This window comes from Emydura macquarii, unplaced genomic scaffold, assembly GCF_026122565.2.
Source record: "Emydura macquarii macquarii isolate MOO-44397 ecotype Brisbane River unplaced genomic scaffold, CSIRO-AGI_Emac_v2 contig_1477, whole genome shotgun sequence".
Taxonomy (NCBI): Eukaryota; Metazoa; Chordata; order Testudines; family Chelidae; genus Emydura; species Emydura macquarii.
Window position 1 is genome coordinate 16,067,993 of NW_027131614.1, and position 24,691 is coordinate 16,092,683.

The 24,691-nt window shown below is 40.2% G+C and overlaps 1 protein-coding gene across 12 annotated transcripts in view; it reads left to right on the plus strand.

Moving 5' to 3' along the window:
* ASPH (aspartate beta-hydroxylase) overlaps positions 1-24,691 on the plus strand; it is a 208,870-nt gene that overhangs the window by 84,165 nt on the left and 100,014 nt on the right. For all 12 annotated transcript variants that reach the window (XR_010920875.1, XM_067553710.1, XM_067553706.1 and 9 more), the window contains 6 exons: positions 2,942-2,974; positions 3,538-3,582; positions 4,044-4,076; positions 5,616-5,660; positions 5,767-5,808; positions 6,778-6,828. Coding sequence is in view for 11 of the 12 variants with exons in the window: in XM_067553710.1 (XP_067409811.1) it covers positions 2,942-2,974; positions 3,538-3,582; positions 4,044-4,076; positions 5,616-5,660; positions 5,767-5,808; positions 6,778-6,828 (249 nt within the window). In the remaining variant the exon portion in view is untranslated. The remainder of the gene's footprint in view (positions 1-2,941; positions 2,975-3,537; positions 3,583-4,043; positions 4,077-5,615; positions 5,661-5,766; positions 5,809-6,777; positions 6,829-24,691) is intronic.

Sequence of the window (24,691 nt, forward strand, 5' to 3'; positions counted from 1 at the left end):
GTGCAGTCCCAGCTCTGCTGCAGCAGAAGGAACTTTGATACGTATGATCAAATTTCTTGTTTAATGGTGGAGAAGGACTATGAATAGGACATGCTGCAGTGCCATGTGAAAATCAAGGAGCTGCGGCAAGGGTACCGAAAGGCTAGGGAGTCAAACCGTCACTCTTGTGTAGAGCCAAAGACCTGCCTCTTCTGTAATGAGCTGCAAGCCATCTTCAGCAGCGACCCAGCCAAGAGACCCATGGATAACTCCCCGATCCTGGAGGCAGCCGTCACTGGACTCAACCGCAACGAAGAAGTCATGGATGAGGAGGCCGAGTTGGAGGACGGCACGAAGCAGGGGACTGGATAGTTTGCTGACATGGGAAGGCAGGAGTTTTTTTCGACCCTAGAGGGTTTGAGCCAGTCCCAGCCCTAGAGCTCTGGCATCCAGGATGCAGAAGAGGGGAGCTCAGGTAAGTGATTTTTTTGAGCTGATGCTGCTTGGTTACATGAAGTACAGCTGTCCTTTGCTTTGTTGCATTATACAGCTGGTTGAAGGGACAGAAATGCCCAAGAGTGTTTCCCATTCCCCTGTTCAGCTAGGCAGTGTGGCAGAAAAGTGTGTTAATGCACACCAAGATTTCATGGGAATCCTCCAAAGAGAGATCTCTAGGAAACTTTCCTGGAGATACTTGCTGATCCTCTGCCAGAGATTCCTCGGCAGAGCTGCTTTGTTTCTTCCTGCACCAATCAACAATCACTTGTGCAGGGACCAAAGCAGTGCACAGGCGAGCTGTATAGGGACCCAGTTTGAAGCTGCTCGCCTGGATGAGATGCACCCTAGAATCCCTGCTTACTCTCAGGAGTGAGATCTGCTTCTGTTGCCCCCACCTATGGAAAATGGTGGCACAACTTGAAATTTTGTCCCTCTCCGCTTGTATCAATACCCCCAAACAACCACCCAGAATCTTTTCCCCAGCTTGAGTGCCCCCCTCCGCCCAGTCACAGCTCACTGTGCCCTGATTGATTGTTGAACTGTGTGCTTGCCAGGGGACAGTGAGACACTCATAATAACACAGCAATCCACCTCTACGTTCCACTCAGGGGAAACTTTTCACCCGTACCTTCACAAATATTATGGATCATGCAGCAGGCAGCTATAACCATGGGAATATTTTCCTCATTTGCTACAAAGGTTTCACTTGTGAACTTTTAATCTGCCAAACACACATTCTGCAGTCATTCGGCATCCTCTCAGCCCTGTTATTGAAGCACTCCTTGCTGCTATTGCCCTTATAAGGCTTCATGAGCCATGGCAGTAATAGCATTTCAACATCCCCCAATGGAATCTTTTGGTCTGGAAAGAAAGTCCCTGTCTGCAGCTTTCTGTACAGGCCAGTGTTCCTGAAAATGCGTGCATCATGCACTTTCCCTGACAAGCCTGCTTTGTTGTGAAACGCCCACGGTGATCCACAAGTGCCTGCAATATCATAGAGAAGTATCTCTTTCTATTGATATACTCCGTCTCAAGATGGCCCAGGGTGAAAATTGGGATATGCGTGCTATCTATCACCCCACCACAGTTAAGGAATCCCATTGCTGCAAAGCCATCAACTATTTCACGCACATTTCCAAGACTCTATCCTTCGTACCAGAATGCGATTAATGGCCCTGCACGCTTGTGATAACACGGTTCCATCAGTGGACTTAGTCTGGAGTTGCCAGCTTCCACACGGTAATCACCACATGCTTCTCCACTGAGAGGGTAGCTTTCATTCTGGTGTCCTTGTGCTGCAAGGCAGGGATGAACTCCACACAGAGTTCCGTGAAGGTGGGTTTGCGCCTTCAAAAGTTCTGCAAGCCGCTGCTTGTCATCCCAGACCTGCATAATGATTCGATCCCACCACTCACTGCTTGTTTCACACACCCAAAAGCGGTTGTGCACTGTGTGCAGATGCTTTGTGAGTGCAAACAGTAATCCAGCATTGTTTGTTTTCATGGCACACAGCAGGTCAGGCACCAGGTCACTTCTGCTTGGGAGCTCATAATATATTGCATGACCAGCCATGATGTGTTCAGAACACTGACAACAACAGTGGAGAGTAGTGCAGGATCCATACTTTCAGATAGAGATGACGGGAGCTCAGGGAACTGGGGCCGTTGAAAAATGCCATGAAACACAGTCAGAAACCCATGGAATGACGAAATGGAAATCACTGCATCATGGGATGTTGAGGCCACACCATGATACACTGCGATCCTCTCCGCCTTCCCACAACTCCTAGTGGCACAAGGTAGAGAGTTGCACAGTGGGATAGCCGCCTACAGTGCACTGCTCTCACTGTCAATGCTAGAACACCAACTGTGGATGCATTCAGCGACACAATGAATTCTGTGTGGACAGGGGGAAGTGTTGTAATTGCAATGTTTTTTGATCATTGCTGTAACTTGTGTCAACACAACATTCTAGTGTAGACAAGGCCTTAGCCTCCTGCTTCAAGGTATAAGCCAATATCTAATTATAAAAGTATTCAGAGGCAACCTGATGTTAGGGACCAATGATCCCACAGCTGCGTAATGCAAGATTTCTTACATATTCCGAATCCTCTGATGCTGGCTATAGGAGACAAGATACGGGACTAGATGCACCACTGGTCTGATACAGTATGGCAATTCTTAACTTCCTATAAAAGTAATGGGGAAAAAACAGTAGGCAGAATTGAGAAAAAATAAATTGGTTCAGGGGTAGAGCAAGTCAGCTGCAGAGAAGAGAAAAAGAGTAAGTATTGAAAGTAAAGAGCAAAGCTAACACATCATTTAGGCTAGTAACCCTACTATGTTTATACTGGACTTTATTTTACTGACAAATATTCAGAAATATGTATTAGTCAATGTTTTTTGTATGGCTGCACTTAAGTAAATAACTGTAAGATAAAATTATATCCCTTTACTATATGCAGAATTGGAGACGAGAGAAAGAGAAGAAACTGCAGGTAAATTACTTTAGGATAGTCATCTTTAGGTATAAATTAATCTCCCCGATGCCAAAATAAAAAGAAAACAATCCCAACTACTTCTGGCCAAAAAGAGATTTTATTGCTGGGGCCCAGTTGACTTAATATTCATTGTCTGAAACATTTATTATTTTTAAAGTAACATCTAAGATAATATAGCTGAAAGATTATAGAGGGAAGTTTATTTTTTCTCTTTGTAATAAAAAATTGTTTTTGGTGTATTTAAACACTTGTATATAGTTAGTTTAATTGTTCTACCTGCCTACTCTATTGTTTTACCCTATTTGTGTGCGGGGGGGAGAGAACCATTTTAAAAAGCAGGAAAATGTGATTTTGAATCTGAAATTTGGCAAGGAGATTCCGGGACACGTGTAATATATGAAACTACTTTTAATTCAATGAATTTGACAAGATTTCAGGCTGGCATCCCTTGTAAATTAGATTGTAAATAACACCTTGCTTATGAATTCTGCATCCATTTAGTAGAGGTAATTTTAAAGAATGTTGTTCTCATGTATCATTTGAATGTATCCCCATTTCAGGTAGAGAGCCTGTAAATGAACACTACTATGAAGAAAGCATACGAGGTGAAAATCAGTACATTTGTTGTTTGCATTACATTGTTGCATAATTAATGTTTGTGTGTTATTTGTAGGGTTTTATACACAGAAGATTGTTAAATGTTAAGAAATTCCATATATTGGAACAGTCATTTTCTCTACGCTTGTGAGGAATTTTAGCCTCTTTAAAGCCAAGCATAATTTAAGTTAAGCCACACAGTGGTAGGCTCTGTAGACACAGTCTACTGTTCCGGGTAACACAAGTTTATTCTAGATAATAATTTGTTTCTGGTTATTTTTAACAAAATCATATGCTTGTTTCCATTTTTATAGGGTAATTAGAAATTTCTTTATATTGGAGAACATTATTCCTTCCTTAAAAGAACATTTTTTGGGCTGTCCACATTTTATAAATGTTCTCTTGACACATAGCTACGATGTTGGCTCAAAATAATAAATTTGAAGCTAAGAAATGTTGTTCCCAACAGAGCCAGCTGATAATGCTGAAAAGGAAGATGAACGTGAGTATAAGCTGTTGCTCTCAACTCTCTGAAAGGAGGGCTTAAAAATTATTTTTCTAAAGTTACTCTATCTTAATATAAATTGAAGACACTTGTTTTAAAAAATTTAATTGACAGATATTTTCCCTGTTGCATACAGTAGTTTTAAATACCGAATTTCCTTTGGAAAAGAAAATTTAAAAAATATAAAAGCAGTTTTTTTCTCCCCTCAAGTTATAAGAAAATGGCAGATGTTTATTAACAATTTTACTGCTTACTGCCATCTGTGGATCTCAGATTCTGGATGTGGTATCTGAACCCCACAAATAGGTTTGGACAGCCATGTTCTTAGTGTTCCTTATCCATTTTATACTTAAGTTTCTTCTGTCTTTGGACTTATATGTCTATATGTACAGTGCTGCAGCAGTGCAGCAGTACTGTTAAAGCTGCACCATTGCAGGGCATCTAATGAAGATGCTCTATGCCAATGGGAGAAGCTATGTCGGCTGTGCACACAAGCACTTATGTCGGTATAACTTATGTCGCTCAGGGGGTGGAATATTCACACCCCCGAGTGACATAAGTTTTGTCGACATAGGCTGAAGTGTAGACATAGGTTCTGCTCCTGCATGTTGTTGAGTCTTTAACTCCTGTGTAAGCTAATGTAAACTGAAAGTATGCAGAGCCTTGCAGGAACAGGCCAATTCACTTCAATGGGACTACTCACGTGCTTAAAATTGCTCATGTGAGTGTTTGTTTGCAGAATTGTGACCTTAGGCTTTGTCTACACTGAGGGTTTCCCCTGAATTCAGCTATTAGTGGGCAACAACTAGAGTAGCTGAGCCAGTCAAACCTTCAGGGGAAGACCAGATAAAATGATTGTCACAATTTGCACTGATCTTGCATATATGTTTCAAGAAAGAGTAAGCTCAGCTGGTGCAAGTAGTCTGTGTGTCCTGCCCTGTTGAGCATCCCCCTGCCTCGATTTCCCTCTTCCATGCAATTGCAGTTCCCTTCTTCCCAGAGGCCCATCACCCTCCCACATATGTAATAAGGTGGTCGCTGCCCAGGGTGCCCTCCAGTTGCAGGCCGTGTCATGACAGACCTACATGCCTTGGTTTCCCCTTTTTCCCCAGAGTCCCCAATAACTCCTCAAAGTTCTCCACATATAAATAGCTCTTTGCAGGGTTAATTTACAGAAGTCTCACAACAGTAGTCCTGTATTCCCCGGTACAGTCCAAACAGTATCAGAAATCTTTCAAGTCCCACTAGTCAGTGAACCCACCAGCTCCAGCGCTGGCATCTTTCAGCATGCTCCTGCTCTGTGGTATAGACTGGCAAAGAATAAATCAAACCTTAGTTTGTCTTAGTAAACATGTCCACAAACTGTAATGCAACTTAAGTTGAAAAATCAAGCACAGATAAGTCAGGAAATCGAAAAGTGTTGGCTCCTATAGCGGTGTTAACAGCCTTAGAAATTAGCCTTAGCTTTGTTTTGTTGCAGGTTTAACAAGTGTAGAACTTACTTTAGGCATTGCTACAAACGTTGTGTCTTTTTAGCTGCAGAGGCGCTTCCAGAACCAGTAAATGAAGACACAGATACAGGTATATATTTTATAATTCTAGCCTTAAATATGTATGATATATGCATTTTTGAAGTATTTGACCCTAAAACAACTAATCATATTTTTTTTCAAACCTTGAACTCTAGATGAAATTCCTGAGGATGTGGAAATCAATAAAAAGCTATCAGGTATGAATATTTGTTTAGTAAAAGTATTTATTTTCATGTTCAAATTGCCATATCTGTCAATTAAATGTAAAAAGAAGGGCTGCAAATAATGTTTTTTACAGTGCATTAGAAGAAATATTTGAGGTTTTAGATCTCCCAGTGGAAAGAGTTAATTTTGCCCACTGACACACCAGATGTAAAATGTTTTAATTATTTGCGGAAATGCATTTGCATTTGATTAAAAAGACTTAGTGTATGGACTCTTAATTCTGAATGCACTGTTGTTATAGCCATGTTGGTCCCAGGATATTAGAGAGACCAGGTGGGTGAGATAATATGTTTTATTGGGCCAACTTCTGATGGTGAGAAAGAGAAGCTTTAAGTTGGTCCAGTAAAAGATATTACTTCACCAATCTTGTCTTTTCATTTTGAAGACTGTTTGAAAAGATTTAAATTTGAAAACCTTTATACTTGCAGTGTTGCTAGCTATATTCCTGTTGGGCCCTACTTAATACAAAGCAGTGGTCTGGGAAGGGCAACTTAATATGTCAGCTGACTGTGAGAAAAATCTTACAAGCCTTACTCCGTCCGTGCTCAGGCAGTGCTTTCTGTGAACTAAATGGGAGTTTTTCCTGTGTAATGCCTACAGGATTTGACCCTAAATTAGTGTAGTTTTTATTAAAATGTTTTAGTTTAATGAACTGAGTTACATTAGAAAAAAGATTTTTCTAACTGAAATTGTATATTACTGTTGGTTTTTCATATTGAAATTACTTTAACTTTTAATACATAGTACTGTTTTACTGAAAAAGAGATACTTTTTGTAGTGAAGAAACATTTAAAAGTATTGCACATAATAAATTTTAATAAGTAATGTCTAGTAATGTCACATCCACCCATCTGTTAAATCTGCAGTTATACTGTCTGATAAGCAAACTCAAGCACACAATACTGTAAGTGTAACATATGCGTCAATTTTCTTCCTAACAGAGGAAAAAGAACATACAGAAGACTATGTGACTGCTGCATCTCAGGAAACAGGTTTGTGTAGTAACTCTTCTGCAATAAATCTCTACACTCCTAATTTTTATTGAATATTTCTATTGTGAAGCTTAAGGACTGTGACTGCTGAGGAATGGAATCCTGTTCTATATTTAGGCAGATATTCACTAAATTTTTTTGTCTCCATATTTGTTCTGCAAAGATTAACAATGTTACAATGTACACTATTTTTGAAGCTTTTAGAGTGCTGTCATTTTTGTAATAATAGCTTTGCTGTAATAAATGTTTTCTGACAATGAGGCTGAGTGACAAGTGGGTATACTTTTTGGCTTTAAATACATAAGAACGTAAGAATGGTCATACTGGGTCAGATCACTGGTCCACCTAGCCCAGTATCCTGTTTCTCAACAGTGGCCTATGCCAGATGCTTCAGAGGGAATGAACAGAACAGAGCAAGTATTGAGTGATCCATCCTCTATTATCCAGTTCCAGCTTCTGGCAATAAAATATAGAAATACAGTTTTAAATTTAAATGTATATAAATAAATGGAAAGCATCCATTTCTGAAAAGGTGCATGGCCAATGTGTACATACATTTTAAAACATGAACTAAGTCCACGGTCCCTGTTGCAGATCCCTAGCAAAACCTTCCTTCTCCCCACATGCTCTAAAATGATCTTTTCAGAAGGGTATTTTGAAATAATAGCTTGTTTTACTGAAATGGTTACTATTAAAGTGACCCATACATGATTATTTAAGAGTTTTGAAAACACACGTTATATATATTGAACCTGAAGACAGTTGAAAGGACTACCTAGTTGATCTCCATTGTAGAGATACTTAGGCTGAATTCCCAGATCCACTAAATTTACAAATAGATTCCCTTGACATTTAAAATAAAATGGCAACATGGAAGTAGCATCACATTTTTAAGTAGTTGTCTTATCACCTTCTTATCTCCTTGTTTATGCTCAATCTTTTTCCTGGAAAAATTAAGGGATGAGGAGGTTGTCATGAATATATGTTCATTGGCTTCTAATAAACTTAAAAACTCAACTCTCACCTTGTGAGGGCAACCTGAATGTTTAGATACAAGGAATCAACTGTGCAGATAGAGGTCTGTGAGATTGGAATTTCTTGCAAATGATCCAGGAAAGGCCACACATTCTGCCATGTGATAGATGACTGATGTGTGAAAATGTGAGAGAAATTTTGAGGATAGGAAGAATAGATCCACTTCAAGGTTTCTCCAGATAATCAATTGCCCTTTCCAGTCCTTTGTAGTGTAAAAGATGCCACTAGATTTCAGAAGGTTATCGTGTTGTTTGAGTAGTGTCCCTATGAGTGGGCCACTGTAGGTGTGTCTGTGCCACTGCGCTGCTGATCAGAGATTTTTGGTAGCAGTCTATACTGCCCATGCATGCGCTACTTCCCTCCGGCCATAAGGCTATCTAGTGCACACGGGCATTCCGTCCTCAGTTCCTTCTCGGTCGCCCCTGGCTAGAGACGGCGCTAATAGCTATCTGCTTGCAGATTGTTAATTCCCTTAGATTTGCCAATTTTAGCTGCTTTTGAAGCTTCCTTTTCTTTCTTACTCATTTGTATTTGTTTTGGCCATAAGAAAAGAAAAGAAAAAAATATAGAAGAGAAAATAAATAAAAGAGCAGAAAGGACTCTGTCGTCCACAACCCCTGGCTTAAAAAAATGCCTCATATTCAAGGAATCCATCCTGGTGACTGACGGACACTCGCAGTGCGTTCACTATCTGGGAGAAGAACACATTCCAAAGAAGTGTGGATTGTGTCAGCAACTGAAGCCCAGGTTGAGGAAAGATAGAAAACTGAGACTCAAACTTGTACTCATGATGTCGGCCCTCCAACCTCTGGAGTCCCGGCAAGAACCCTCTCCGCAACCCTCCACTTCAAAGGGAGATGAGCTTGGGCAGATGCCTGTGAGCCACTCATGAAAGGCCTCTAAGAAAAGGCCAGTGAGTTCCCATGGCGTGCCATGATTGAGCTGAAAACAATCCCCGGCTTGATCAGTAACATCAGTATTGACAGCACCTAAGCAGTCTAAATCGGGTACCCAGGACACGCGCAGTAACGAACCCACAGAAAAAGTCAGGCCACCTAAAGACCCAGTGGGCACAGGCAAAGAAGAATCAGTACAGCAGGGACATGAGAAGCAGAGAAGATTTGCCCCAGGGAAGGTTCTTTCGCTTCGATCATCAACATCCGTGCCGATGCGCCAAACACTGATGGACCCTACCATCAGGTCCGCATCTCTGACTCCATCAGTACAAGCCTCATGGCACTGACCAGCCTTCGCTGGTACCCTCACCTTCCGTACTGCCAGATTTTCAGTGTGAGACAGATTTTTCAGTGTTGGACACTCCGGACTCTCAGTTGCTCGGTACTGGGGCCCCGGTACAGAGTCTTCCAGGAATCCTGGGGTCACCAGCAGCTTCCTGCTGCACAACATCAGTATCATCAGAAGAATCAGAAAATGAGCAAGAGGACCAAGTTTCCCATCGCTCATCTCACCCACCCTATGGTGCCCAGTACTACTACAAACAGGAATACCAGCCCTCCGAGCAGCCTCCCTGGTCTGGGCAATGGTGGTTCCAACCACTGGGCCCTTTTCCAGGTCAATGGTTGTATTGGGACCCCTGGCAGGCCAAAGGCAACAGACCCAATTTGTCCCTATTGAGGACAGATTCCCATCAGCAGAGGAAATAGCCTCCTTAAGCTGCTGTCATCGCTTCTGAGCCCCCTGAACAGACAAGGGAGGAACCAATAGATGAATTGGAAAAGGAGGAAGAAGTCACTTCTCAGGCCCAATTCATTGTTGCCAGATGAGACATTGATACCCACCGCCATCTATGGTGGATGACTTTTCCAGGACTTCCCACAGAGGGTGGCAGGGGCTCTTCAGATACCTCTTCAAGAAGTGACAGTCTCTCATCACAAGCTTATGGACATTTTACACTCCTCCACAGCTTCCAAAATCGCCCTTCCAATTAATGAGGTCTTATTGGACACTGTCGTGGCAATCTGGCAAACTCATGCATATGCCCCTCCAATTTGCAGGAGAGTGGACAAGAAATGCTATGTACCAGCAAAGGTCACAGTTTCCTAATTTCACACCTGTCCCCCAATTCAATCATCATGGATGCAGTGAATTTCAAGGGATGCCAGCACCACTTTAAGTCCACCCCTCATGAGCAGGACTGCAAGCACTTGGACCTATTCGACAGGAAAGCTTATTCCTGGCCACCCTCGAATTTAGAGTGGCAAACTACCAAACCCTATGGGCAAAATATGACTATCAAAACTATGCAAATTAAGTTCCTTTATTGAACAGCTCCCTGACTCCCACAGGAGCAATTTAAGGACATAGTTAATGAAGGCCAACTGGTGGCAAAGACATTCCACCAATCGGCACTTAATGCAGCCGATACAGCAGCTCATTCCATATCGTGATGAGACAGGCCTTGTGGCTTCACCTCCCCAGCTTCCCCCAAGGAGGTACAAATGATAGTGGAGGACCTCCCATTTGAGGGGGCAGCAATGTTCATTGAAAAGACGTCTCCCTCCACACATGGAAGAATTCAAAGGCCACTCTGAGGTCCTTCAGTATTTACACACCTGGGTGCAAAAAAGAATATACAACCCTCAGCCAACATTTAAGCCTTTTTCATAATATTCAACTTCCTACTCATCTCAATACATGCAGTGGCCTTATGAACCTTAGAGAAAGAAGCCCAGGTTCTCCAGATGAAAGACATTGGGATCTCAACAAGCCTCTTCCCAACCCTCTACCTTGATGAGACAATTTTGATGTGCTGGTTGAGGTGCCCGTAGAACTCTCTCCTTGCTGCCATTCCATGCTGGAAAACCCCTCCCATCCCTTTGGGGACTCTTTTTCTCCTTTCTGCAGCACCTGCGACAAGTGGGTCCTGGAGATCATCCAGAATGGATATTCCATCCATTTCTTCTCCCTCCCACCTCCCAAACACCCTTTCCTGGCCCTCTTCAGGACACTTCTCATGAGAGCTTACTACATCAAGAGAGAGACGATCTCCTCAGCATAGGAGCAATAGAGCCAGTGCCCATGCATCTAAAGGGAAGAAGCTTCTATTCTCATTACTTCCTAATACTGAAGAAAAAAGGGGTCTGGAGACCTATATTGGACCTCAGAGCCTCCAACAAATTCATCAAAGCTCAGAAGTTCAAGATGGTCTCATAATCTATGATCATTCCACCATTAGAAAGGGGATTGGTTCTCGGCCCTTAACCTCCAAGACTCCTATTACCACATCTCAGTCATACTGAGCTACAGGAGCTACCTCAGATTTACACGTTGCCAGGACCACTACCAATACAGAGTACTCCCCTTCGGCCTCTCATCGGCCCCCAGAGTATTCTCCAAGGTCCTCTCGGTGGCGGTACCCCACCTATGCTCTCAAGACATCATGATTGTACCTACTTGGACAATTGCCTTTTCAGGGATCAGTCCTTCACAGACGTCCAGCAAGTCACACAGACCACTTTGGACCGGTTTCAAAGTCTGGGCCTGCAAGTCAATGAACAAAAATTGACATGGACACCAATACAGAGGCTAGAATTCATAGAAGCCAACCTCAACTCCGTTCAGGTGGGGAGCGTTCCTCCTACATCACAGATTTCTCAGTCTCTTCTCATTGATAGAGACAGTACAGTCCAGCCGCCGAACTTCAGCCAGATATACTGCTTTCAGCTCCTGGGACACATGGCTGCAGGGACATCAGTGGTAACTCATGCCAGTCTATGCATGAGATGCTTCCAAGCTTGGTTCAGTTCAGTTTACAGACCAAAGAGAGACATCATAAATAAATTACTATCAATGCATACCAGGGTCAAACAATCCCAGGAGATTGGTGGAAAGACTTAATAAACATCTCTGCGGGAATCTCATTCTCTCAGCGTCCCCCGTCATTACTCCTGACTACTGATGCATCCCCCCTAGAATGGGGTGCGCATCTCAATGGCGGCACAACACCTCACAAATAGTCCTCAAGTGAGGCATGCCTCCATATCAACCTGCTTGAACTCAGAGCGGTCAGAAATATGTGCGCTCACTTCCTACTGCTGATGAAAGGGCATGCGCACACAACAGTCATGATCGACAACATGGCCTGCATGTATTACATAAACTGACAAGGAGGTGCCAGGTCTCACACTCTATGCACAGAAGCACTAAAACTATGGAATTGGTGCATTGCCCACAATATGTTAATATTGGCGGCCTACCTACCGAGGATACGCAACACAACAGCGAACAGTCTGAGTTGCAAATTCACTCAAGACCATGAATGGGAGTTAGACTCAATAATACTTCACAACATATTTTGGCCAAATGATACACCTGTTTGCCACTTATCAAAACAGAAAATACCCAAAGTATTGTTCCAGAGCGGGAATCGGATGTCACTCCATGGGAGACGCTTTCTTCCTTCCATGGGACAAAGGCCTCCTAATCGCCTTTTCTCCCATTCCCTCTATTACTGAAAGTCCTGCTAAAAATGAAAAGGAAGAAAGCAGCTGTCATGCTGATTGCTGTCATATGACCCAGACAGATGTGGTATCCTTATCTGTCACAGCTGGCACTATGTCCACCAATGACTCTCCTAACCACTTTGAGCCTTCTATCGCAGAACAGGAGATATCTCTATCCCAATATGCAGGTTCTATGACTCAAAGCATAGCTCCTTTATGGTTCCAGCATATAGAGATGTGTTGCTGTAATAAGGTACAGGAAGTGTTGCTGCACAGTAGGAAGGGAAGTACTCATCATGCCTACTTGCAGAAGTGGAAGAGATTCCAAATATGGTGCCAACTCAAGGATGCCACCCCAAATGCAGCCACACTACCGACAGTCCTGGATTATCTGTTGGTTCTCAAGAAATCGGGATTCTGCTGCTTTGTGAACCTTTAGTGAGCTAACAGAATCTCAGCCTTCCACAAGCAGTTAGGATACTCTGTCTTGTCCCATCCACCTATGAAGAGGTTTCTCAAAGGCATAGTGAACCTCTTCCTTCAGCCCAGACTTTCCACTCAATGGGACCTCAATCTGCTGCTACAAGGACTTAGTAGACCACTGTTTGAACCCATGGCCATGTGTTCTTTAACTTATCTGGCCATGAAAGCAGTGTTCCTCATCACCATCACTTCAGTGAGAAGAATAGGAAAACAACTCTGACGCATTTCCCCCCTCCACAGTGTTCTTCCCCAACAAGGTCAAACTTAAACCCAATGTGACTTCTACATTCTACATAAATCAGTTTATTCAACTTGCAGCCTTTTATCCCAAGCCTCATCAGCATAACAGAGAAGCCATTCTCTATACACTTGATACAAGGAGAGCTTTAGCCTTCTACTTGGACAGGACAAAAGCATTCAGAAAATTCCTGAGACTTTTCCTATCAATTGCAGATAGATCAAAAGGAACAGTGATTTCAGCTTAGGGTGTGTAAGTGGATCTCGGGCTGTATTAAACTATTACCAACTGCATAATGCAACACCCCATCTTCAATACGCACACTGATACGAGATCGGTCTCCTCATCTGTCGCCTTCTCCAAGGGTATCCTATATCAGAAATCTGCAGAGCAGCTGCCTAGGCATCTGTACTCCTCTTCGCAGTTGTCTGTAGGGTTCAGTTGTAAGCCATTTATGGTGTCCAGAAAGCTGATGCTAGTGTGGGAGTGTTCCAGAGAGAGTTTAATGGACAGATGGTAGTTGTGGTGGAAATCTATGAGGGAGTCTGTCATCGGTCTGTAGGGTGAAAATATCATTAATGTATCTCAGGTATATCATTGTTTTGTGTTGCATTTGTCCAGTAATTCTTCCTCAAGGTGGCCCATGAAGAGTTGGCATATCGGGAAGACATCCTTGTACCCATAGCTGTTTCCTTGGACAAAGTGTTTATTGTTGAATGTAAAATCGTAATGGGGAGAATGAAATGGATGAGTTTGGTGATGTATTTGGGGGGACGATCTCTGAGAGTTGTTCATTGTCTTCTAAGTATTTGAGGCAGGCAGCTATGCTGTTATTGTGAGGGATGTTGATGTATATGGAAGTGAAATCCATGATGGTAAGGATTTTGTTCTGTGGGAGGTTGATAATGTTGCAGAGTTTGTGGAGGAAGCTGGCCCTTTGTATGATGAGTGATTTGAAGATGGTTTCTATGAGTTCTGATATTCCTTCATTGAGAGTGCCGTGACCAGGTATGATGGGTCTGCCTGGATTCCCTTGTTTTGTGTATCTTGGGACGGATGTAGAAAATCACCTGAGATGGATATGTGAGAGGGTGAGTTTGTGGAGGGTTTTTTTGGAGTTGTTTGGGGAAGGATTTGATACCTTTAAATTCCTGGGTAAATTGTGGTGTAAACTTATCTTTGAGTTCTTTATAGTAGCTGGTGTTGGAGAGTTCTCAGTTGGCCTCATTAACATAGTCATTGTGCTTGAGGACTGTGATGGTACACCCTTTGTCTGCAGGCTTGATCACTATCGCTCAGATCTCAGGGACTGTATAGCTGTCCGCTCGGTGGTGCAGAGATTGTTGTGGATGTGATGTTTGTTAAGGATTTCACAATTATTTTTTCCTGAAGCAATCAATGTAATGATCAGGGGTGTGGCTTTGTCCTCTCTGTGGTATCCAGTCAGATGATTTTTTTTCCCTTATGATTGTTGGGGATGTGGTAATTGTTAGTGGTGTCATTGTTGTGAAAGAATTCTTTGACATGGAGTTGGCAGAAGAATTCTTCTAGTTCTCCGCATGATAGTATGTTATCAGGATCTGTGATGGGGCAAAAGTTCACTCCCTTAGAGAGTACAGATAATTTAGCTCCAGTTAGGAATAGTCTTGATGAATTGATGTTCAGGTGTTGTAGTGGATACTGGTGCCATTGTTCTGGTCGTGGTCCGTGGGTTCTGGAGTAGTCGTAGTTGGTTCCACTTTTTGTTTGTGTTGGATGGCTGTCATCAGGTGTTTTTGATATTGTTTTAGATTTTTTGCATGATTTCTAGGTACCTCTATTGATTTTGTGTGTGTGTGTGTGCGTGTGTGCGTGCGTGCGCGCGCGCGTGTCCGTCCGTCCGTCCGTCCGTCCAGTGTGGGAGCATGTGGTGACTTCTTGTTTGAGGTGGTCCCTTCTGAAGTATGTGAGGTTCAGTAAAGTGGTTCCTCAGTTTTTCTGAAGTCTGTCTTCAGAACTTTTCAGCATATTTGGAGTTGTATGTAGTGGTCAGAGGGTTATGGATGATGAGACCTCTGGGAATGATGATTTGTGTCTTCATTTGCTCAGGAAGTAGATATCACTGTTAAGTTTTGCTTCCCTTTTCTTTATTTTGTGGAGTTTCCATTCAATTTAATTTAATAGTTCTCTGAACATAATGTGAATCCTAACATTCCTCTTTCTTGAAGATTTTTGTTGATAATGGATTCAAAGTTAAATTAGGCTTTGATTAAAAGGGACTTTGAGTAGATTGCATGTCACCCTCACAACAACGGATAGAGGATGTGTCCAGATGTTTTTTGTAAAGCTTGAAAAAGTAGCTCCAAACCTATGCTCCTGTGCATAGGAAACCAGGAAAGTGGCTCTGGAGAGTTCTGTTGGAGAAAAATCGTTTCACCTGGGTAACTGTCCATTCTTTTCACGTTACAATCACTTATAGTGAAAAATTGTAAAGAGTTTCTACTTTGAGGGAAAAATACTTGAGAGATTTAATTCTTTCACATTCCATTTTTTTTTAGTTGTGTTTTCGGCTACAAACACTCAGATTACTTTTGGTACGACAGCGTGTTGGCTTGTATGTGACCTGAGGTCTGTTCAGAATTGTCACAAGATGAAATATGATGTTTCTAAAGGGAAAAATCAGAATCCTGTCACTGCAAAAGTAATACTACTGACCAGACTTGTTATGCCTTTAACTTTGTTCTAAGTGTAAGGAGAAAATGTGACTGTCTGTAAATATTTGTAAAACTGTTCCATGTTAAATTGCTGCAAACTTTTGATTTACAGAAGTTCCTGTTCAAGCAGAGAATTACTCAAATGATGATCTAGTGGGTAAGTTAATTTTTAGAGTGTTATCTTTTTCAATAAGATTAAACCCTTCACAGTTGAAAAATTTAGGAAGAAATTAAGGGTGTCTGTGGGGTGTGTGTCTGTGTGTATAGAGTGTAGGTGTTTGAATATTATGACTTGAATTTGCTTTCTGTTTCTGAAGTAATAGTCTTATCTTGGTCTGAAAAAACGCAGAGGTTATTATTGAGTTAACAGGAAGCAACTTGAATACTATTCTAATTATTTTTATTCAAATTTTAAATGAATAAGAAGAAAATAATTGCCAAAATGAAAATAGGCTGTCCAGCTGAAGATGTTAAAATAAAAATGTGTGTAGCTGAAGAATACAACACATTCTTTAGTGTAATTACTAGGTTCTGATCTGGGAGGAAGACTTTTTATGACATGCTGCTTAGAGTATTTTTGTCTTAGACATCAGTTAACCAGACCACCATAGTACTTCCAGTTCCTTCATTCACTATCTGAATGAATAGAGTGCTTTGTAGTGTTTGTCAGACCCATAAATAATGCTCCAGATGTTCAAAACTAGTACCCTTTGAGATTTACTTCTACAAATAGAAGCATGGCTTTGTTCCTTTCTAACTGTCTAATAAATTGAGCCATATAACCACACTTTTTGCTTGGGTCCTTCTTTCAGAGTTCAACATCAGACATTTCCAGTTTTTCTTTTATAACAAAACAGACAAGTTGCGTGTGATTCTGCATTGTGCTTCTTACGAGGTGATGCATAGAACTTGCAGTCGAGAGGGAGATCAGGTGTGGCCATCTGACTCTGGGCTGCTCTGGGGTCCCCCAGCATAATTTTAGTCAGTTCTTTGGTATAGGGCTGTCTAATTTATTGGCAGCCTTCCTGGTCTACCCACAATGTCTGAAGTGTTGTGTTGTGACTCCATCCCTAGTCCTGCCCTGGAATACCCCCTTCACTAGAGCTAGCCACAGCATCCTTGAAAGACAATTTTATGGATGTCTTCCACTGTACCTTAGCTATTGGAATCTGCCTCTGGCAGGGTTCAGGACTTTTAAAGCCAATTTATGCTACTCCAGCCCTTTTACCTGCCATAAAGAGGCTGCAGCAGGCATGAACATCTGATCAGTTATCTTTATTTTTTGTCATGTTTCCTGTCTCTTCTGGGTACAAGTCTGTTTCTTCAGTCCTTGATCAATCTAAAGGAGTTTTAGACCCAGGCTAACTTACTCTTCAGTTTGCTCCATTTAGAATTTGTCAACCTTTTGTTTGTCTTCAAGTGCAGAATATTGTCTTGAGTTATTTCTTGGTACAAGACAGAGATCCTTGTTCAGTTTTCAACAAGTCCTATGCAGAGATTTTGGATATATGTTAGTCAGTTGTTTAGTCTTGTTCCCTTTCAATTAATTCTTCGTCCTCAAACTCTTGGGTATCTTACATAATTCCTGGTATCTCAAGTATTTCATATTCAGAATATATTTCAGGTTAAAGTTTTCACTATACTACTTTTGAATGCTCTGTATTTTTAAATGCAGTGAAATTCTGTTCAGGAATCATCTGGTGCACAAGTGATTCAGTGGTAAAATTGTCACCAACTATGCAAGAGACCAGCATTTGTTTGACTTTTGGTCAGTGCAGGACTGGCTGTGGGAGTAAAAAATCCAAGAACCCTATGTTTTTACCTTTTACAAATTACAGGTGTGAAGTGGTTAGTGTGCTAAATTACATGATAAATCTTGATTGAGAGTACATCTAAAAAATTTGTAGTAGTACATAATCCCTTTGAGGTTTATCTAACAAAATGTATTATTAATCATGGCAGTACAAGTCACTGTTCATAACCCAATATGAGCATTGATGTGATTTTTTTAACTAAAAATGCAATTTAGTTAAGTGTTTAACATAGCAGTTTTATAAAAAGCTTATAAATGTTATAAGGTATGGATGATAGATACCTTTGACAGTAGTAAATTCAGTGAAGATAGTATCCAGTTTTGGTTTGTTCTTGTTTTGAGCCTGCAACCTTAGTCCAAGGAAAGATATTTATTGTCAAGGCTTATTTTTTTTTCCTGTGGAAATGTTTCTACTTCTTATTTCAGTACAAAAGCAATACAGTATGGTGGTACATATAATAAAGAAGCTAACATTTTATGGCTCTGGTGCAACTAGTCCATAATTTTCAAAGTAGAGAATAGTCCCACTTGTATAATGTCGTTCAGACTGGTACAAAATGTAGTAAGATTACCCGGTTGTGTGATTTGCATACTGTATTGATGCTGCATTCAGACTCCAATTATCAACTCAAATTGTGTTGATTTTGCTAGATGACATTCCTGTAACTTAGGATTTCTTTTGCTGTCACTTCTGTCTCATAATCATGTGGCAGTGAATGTTTCCAATATTTGCTCAAGGTAATTTGTTAAAGACTAGAGGCTGATCCTCCTATCATTCCACGTGTGTCACTGTTTATGTAAACCGTACTACTGTTTGTAGAAGTGTGAATGGATAATGTGGCTGAATTGGGCCCTAATTGTTTAGTATATGTTCTTTACATTCTGGTTTAAAGAGAACCTTAAGGTTGTTACAGATGTTCATAAACCATGTATAAACTGGCTCAGAGAGAGGCTATGACATGGTTTTCTGCCAGCATGATGGTGTGTGTTGTGGTTTTTTGCAGAGTAGGGCATGGTGAATCTGGTGAATCCCTGTCTGGAGAAATTGTGCTTTGATACCAATACAGAAAAATGTCAGCAGATAAGTTTTTAAATTAAATTTGTTAGTCTTTAAAGTGCTACAGAATTCTCATTGTTTTTACAGTTTTTAGTGTTTGGTCAGAGTAAGTACCTCCTTTTAGTTTTAAGATCACTTTCTTAGCAAACTTTCATAGCAAGCATGTTTTAATTCCTAAGGGAGACAGGACTTCACTTCTGTATTACTTGCTGCTTTTATATTTTTATTCATTACAATAACTGAAGTATGAAGGGTAGTTTTGATGAAAGAGTAAAAGACGTTTACCTTTCTTTTAGGCAAGCCTAAATTGATTTGCATTCAGGCTTTTAGAAATATCATATGGTATAAGTAAAAAGGTACAAATGTTTAATTACTGTAGATTTCTGATGGTTCCCTTGCAGGTGACTTTAGGATTTTCCTTCCACTGTATGTTGTTTTACATTTATTGTACCTCTTCTCAAACTGTGAGATTGGCCCTTCTGGTGAATGTTGCTTCTCTTCTGCAGAAACTCTGGGAAACGCAGGGAGAAGAGAATATATTTTCCTTTCTCCTTAAGACTTGGAGTAAACTAGAACTTCTTAAATGAATAAATTCAGTGCTGATTACTAAATACATTATCTAATAGACTAGTGGTTCCCAACTGGTGGCCCGTGGGGGCTTGCAAAGTGGCTGGCTGCTCCCCTCCTGCTGACTGCAGAAGGGAGCCGCTGCCTAAGGACCCAGGTGGAGCACGTTGCCGCGGGGCTAGAAAGCCAGTGCAGGCTCCTTGCTGCAGCCAAGGGGATGAGAGATCAGTGCTCCCCTCCCGCTTGCTGTAGCAGAGAGCATGGGAAAGTACTTCGCCTAGGTCCATTGGCACTGGGGTCCCTGCTGGAGCCAGTGGGAGGGGAGATCAGTGCTCCCCTCTCCTGGCTCCAGCAGAGAGCAAAGCGCTGTGCCTGGGTCCCTAGGTGCTGGGGTCCCTGCTGGAGCCAGAGGGAGGGGAACACTAATCTCCCATCCCCCTGGCTGCAGAAAGGAGCCACTGCCTAGGACCCAGTTGGAACGTACGGGGCTACAGAACGCATGCGGTTTCCCTACTGCAATCAGGGACAGGAGAGCCTCCTCGCTGAACTCCTTCCACCTGGCTGTGGGGGGTGAGAGGGAGGAAGACTGCTGGCAGAGACTGGTGCCCATTCAGGGTAGTGAAAATTATATCTGTGGCCCTCGAACCGAAAAGGTTGGGAACCATTGTAATGGATTATTAAGAATGAAATGACCCTCAGCAGAAAGAAACAGGCTACCCTGTCTATATATACAGTACATAAGGAAAGAATTAAATATTTTTCCTTGCTCAGATAAGAATCTCTGGAAAAGTGTGGGAAATTTTGATCTAACTGCCTGATACTTGTTTTAGAAAATAGATGTTGTAAGTAAAATGTAGTTTTATGTCTGTATGTAGGTTAAACTTCTCTAATTAAAAAAAAGGGTAAAGGTGAAGATATAAAGGGAAGTAAGTATAAAATGTCTCTTCCCTAAATGTCTGCATACGTGGATAGAAATTGATTTTGCTATCATAGCAGTTGTATTAAGGGATGTGTATATTGGTGGTTGGATGAAAAGTGACAGTCAGTATAAAAGGGTGGAAGCTACACTACACCCATTCCAGAATTGTTTACGTAGTATTGTTAAATGGAACACAGGTTGCTAGTCCTTGGTAGTGTAACTTGTGATATGCATGATGGGGAAGGAAAAAAAGTTTCTCCCAGGCCCTGACTTCGCCTTATTCTTTCCATCCCTCCTTCCAACCCAGCTGGTTTTCCCCAGCTCTTACATCCACCTCACAATCTCCAAACCAATTTTTGGCTTGCATCCAGCCATCTCTGCCATCCAGTGCCCCCATTAGGTAAAGGTTTTCTCTTGTGCTTATGTACCCTAGTCTTCCATTTCCCCCATCCCTTGTTTTTGATGATGGTCTGCAAGCATTTTCTCTATTTAGTTGTCATTTTGGGGAGTGGAGGATAATCTTTATAAATTGCTAACCAGGAATGTAACTTTTGTTCAAATATAGGTGATTCTGCTACTTTTAAGGTCTCAGACTTTATTGGCTGCTTTCAGACAGAGGGAGACATTCTTGTCTTAGAATATAAAATATAGGTGATTCTGCTAGGTCTCAGACTTTATTGGCTGCTTTCAGACAGAGGGAGACATTCTTGTCTTAGAATATAAAATTCACACTTATGAAACAGTCATGACTGAAGAGACATTTTTGGGTGATTGAGTATTCCCCCTCTTTCAGATGGTTAAAAATCAATTTTTTTTTTAAATGACATTTTTAATTCAATTATTTAATTCAATTTATTTTTTTTTAAATTTGTGTCAATTTGAAATTCTGACACCCAGTGTTAAGGCCTAAATTTACTATAGTGTATTAAAATGACTTAAATAAATAATATGAATCAGTATGTGGTTACTGCTGAAGTTTCAAAGGAAGTCAGACCACTGAATTGGTGGAACTCACTAGCCATGCACCTGGAACCAAAGTTTGTTGAAGTGCTAAACCAATTTTGGACAACAGTAACCTCTTCTGCAGGTGAACAGAGAATATTATCTTCATTTAATTTTATATTCAGCTATTCAGTACAGTTCAGTGCTGGTTCATTGAAAGCTAAGAAATTAATTAGGAGTTGAAAAAGCAGGAAAGCTTCTTTTCCTTTTCCAATCTGTCAATAAAATCTAGGTGTGATAGGATAAGATCTACTAGTTGTGAGATTGGGAAGGACATGGTGACCAGAAATAACCAGTTCACTTAACTAAATACAGATACTTGGTTTGTTTTTTTTAATAGTCAATTAATTTTAAATTCAGAATACGTTTTGATAAATGCTTTTATTTTTATATTTAAGTAGTTTAATTTAATAAACAGTTTTAAGTTTTAAATTCCAATTTCCATTCAAATAGAGCTTGACACTAATCATGGGTAAACAGTCATCTAGGAAATAAAAAATGCGTCATTCACCATTTCTAACATAAATGTAATAATTAAGAATCTGAATATATGTATGTTAAGCTATATAATTACTTACATACATATATATAGTGTATACTTCTGATTAGCAAAAAGTACCAAATTTAGTGTAAAGACTATATTTAGTTGTGAATCAGTAGTTTTAATAGTTATCAACCAGTGAAAAAATCAGCATTTTTTTAGGAAAATATCAAAAAAGTACAAATGCAAAACAAGATTAAAATAAATAATCTTCATAGATTTTAATGTGTGATCATCTAGTCTGACCTCCTGTATAGCAAAGGCCATAGAACCTCCCCCAAAATAGTTTAAATCAAAGTTTCCTGTTTTCTTTTAAATCAATTCACCATACCCTCTTTGGTGTTATCATAGTATATCTTTTCTTTAAGTTCATCTGAGTTTAGTTTATCCAGGTTATTCAAAGTGAGTTTCCTCTGTTTATTTAGAACTGTATTAAGTTGATGCAACAGAAATAGCCATTCAGTTTACGTTGGTGCCTTTAAGTGTCTTTAAGGGAAGGTTGGATGCTTAATTTTTAATATAGTTGATCTGCTTTTTGGGAAACTGAGAGATCCAGGATGTTTCACAGGCATATTATAATGTCGGCCTGCAGCTGTAGGATCAGATTCTCAGCTAGTGTAAATCAGTGTGGTCCACTGAAGTCAGCATGACTGACTTGCACCAATTGAGCATCTGGCCATTATGTGTGGGATCTTTGGAACAGAGGTTTGCGTGTGTAGGAGTTCAGTTGTGGGAAGCCTCTGAACAATGGGAAGGAGAAAAGGAAGTTGATAAAAGGATTGGGCACATTGGAGTTCTGAAACGGGTATTTCTTATGGATTCTGGAGAACCAAAGCCCAGTATAGAATCCAGCAAGGCACTATAGCACAATAATGCTTAACAGAGATAGACATAAATACGTTGTGACAGTCAAAGCCAATAATACATCAGGGTCTCAGAATAATTGCTAAATATTTTTTTAAAGGCATGAAACATTGAGACCCAGTATTGGTAAACTGTGGGGTTAGGCTGTAAACTCATTTCAGTTAATTAAGGGGAATAAATTAATGAAGTTTTTCTGCTTTAAAAAAAAAAAATTAAAAGTATGAAAATGATGAGTTAAGAAAATCTAAACAACCACAGTTTTGGCCCTGTAATTCCATCTACCCTCTACACCTATTCTACACATATTCAGGATTCAAAACTGTGTTTTTCAATAGTGGTAATAAAATATATATGTGTATTAGATTGCACCAAATTTGATATTCTGATTTAAGTAATATTCACTGGAGATGTGTGACCTATGTTACTAGTATAGACCATCCATCAAGAAATTATTAAGAATGTAAGATCAAACACCGATCCATTCCACCTTCCCAACATAGTTTTTTAGTTTTGAAAAATTCCAGATGCTTGAAATTTTTATAAACAGTTGAAAACCACTATGGTCAGGCCTTTACAACTTTGGGCAGTTTTATACTCTTGTTGCTCAAATTCTCAGGGATAAGCTATACCAATATAATAAGCACCTGTATACTGGTATAATTATGCCCACACGAGGGAATGGTATCACTTTAACTACATCTGTTTCTAGATTGATGTAATTATAGCAATACAAAAATTGTGGGTAAACCAGCCTAAGATACTACCCAGTTCTCAGGGTCTCCAAACAGTTACAGTATGCAGTGTGTAAGAAGTTAATAGCTGTAGTGTGACACTTGCCAAAGATATATCTGTCTTACATGAGGGGTTCAATGTGGCAAGGGTAGAGGGAAGGGTTCAATGTGACTGAGTTAAGGTTATTCCATATTTACACATTTGCCAAATCTCCTCCAGCTTTCTGGTTCTTAAAACTTCAGATATTTTTGAAATTTTTTTCTCTTATGTTGTTGCCTTGCGTTCACAGCTTTAAGTTCAGCTTAACATATGGTTGAAATCCCTTTCTCCTCTGTCCTTTCTTCCCTTCCATTTGTCACTGACTTTTAAAAACATAAAATTTTTGTTTGGACATGGCCCTGATTGCAAGTTAAATTAAGCACCGTATATTCAAAGATCTATTCAGATTAGTATTTAAAATTTGGTACTTTCCATCTTCTACAGCAACTTTGTGATTGTTCTTTAAGAAGCATAGCTCCTGGAAAGATAGTTTTCTCCAAATTAACTACAATGCTATGAAGTTGCATTTTTTAGCATGTAGAGTTGATTTTTTTTTTTTTTAAATTGTGTTTTGGTTGGTCCTTTAATTTAGATTTCCCCTTATTTTTTCAGATACTTAAAGCTTGAAAAAGACTGTTTCTACAACAGGAGGACCAGCCCTAACCATACGCTACACAAGGGGAGCAGATGGTTGTAATAGATCTCATGATGTAATTATTGAGCAGTTCAGGATCTTGGGAAATGAACACTAAGATATTATAAATGGGTTGTAGCCAACTGTCATTTTATTACACTTACCTAAAACATTTAGATGTTTAAATTTACATTCCTGTCTAACTTTTTTGTCAAGTTTAGTACATTCATTAGTTTTATTTCTCTTTTTTCCTTGTTTGTGACAGCTGTGTGTTTGACATTCGTTTTAGATGTGCTATTCAAGGAATTGGTTAATATTCTATTTATAATGGCGCTTCAATTGATTTTTCAGATTTTAATATATTTGTTGTGGGTACATACAGTAAAAACTGGGAACAGATTGGGCAAACAATGTAAAAATGTGATCATGAATTTAAAATGTTACTACTAATGTAACATAGGAGCTAACTGCGTTTTTATTGGAAACACTAATGAGATATTGAGCTGTGAAGTTTTGATTTGTCTGTCTGCACTGATACGTCAACAGTTACACTACTACAAGAGCTTCAAATCATTTAAAATAATTCTACCGTTTATAAAACATACATGTCTAATTCAAAGCAGTCATTAAATGACTTTACATAATTTTTTATATGGAAATTCAAACTCTTTATTTTATGCTCATTTGATTTTAAAACTAGGAAACATGAAGACTTCAAAACTGCCTGGTGCATAGAGGCAGGGTGTATATTGGCCCATAGCTATGTAATTGGGTTCAGTTTGG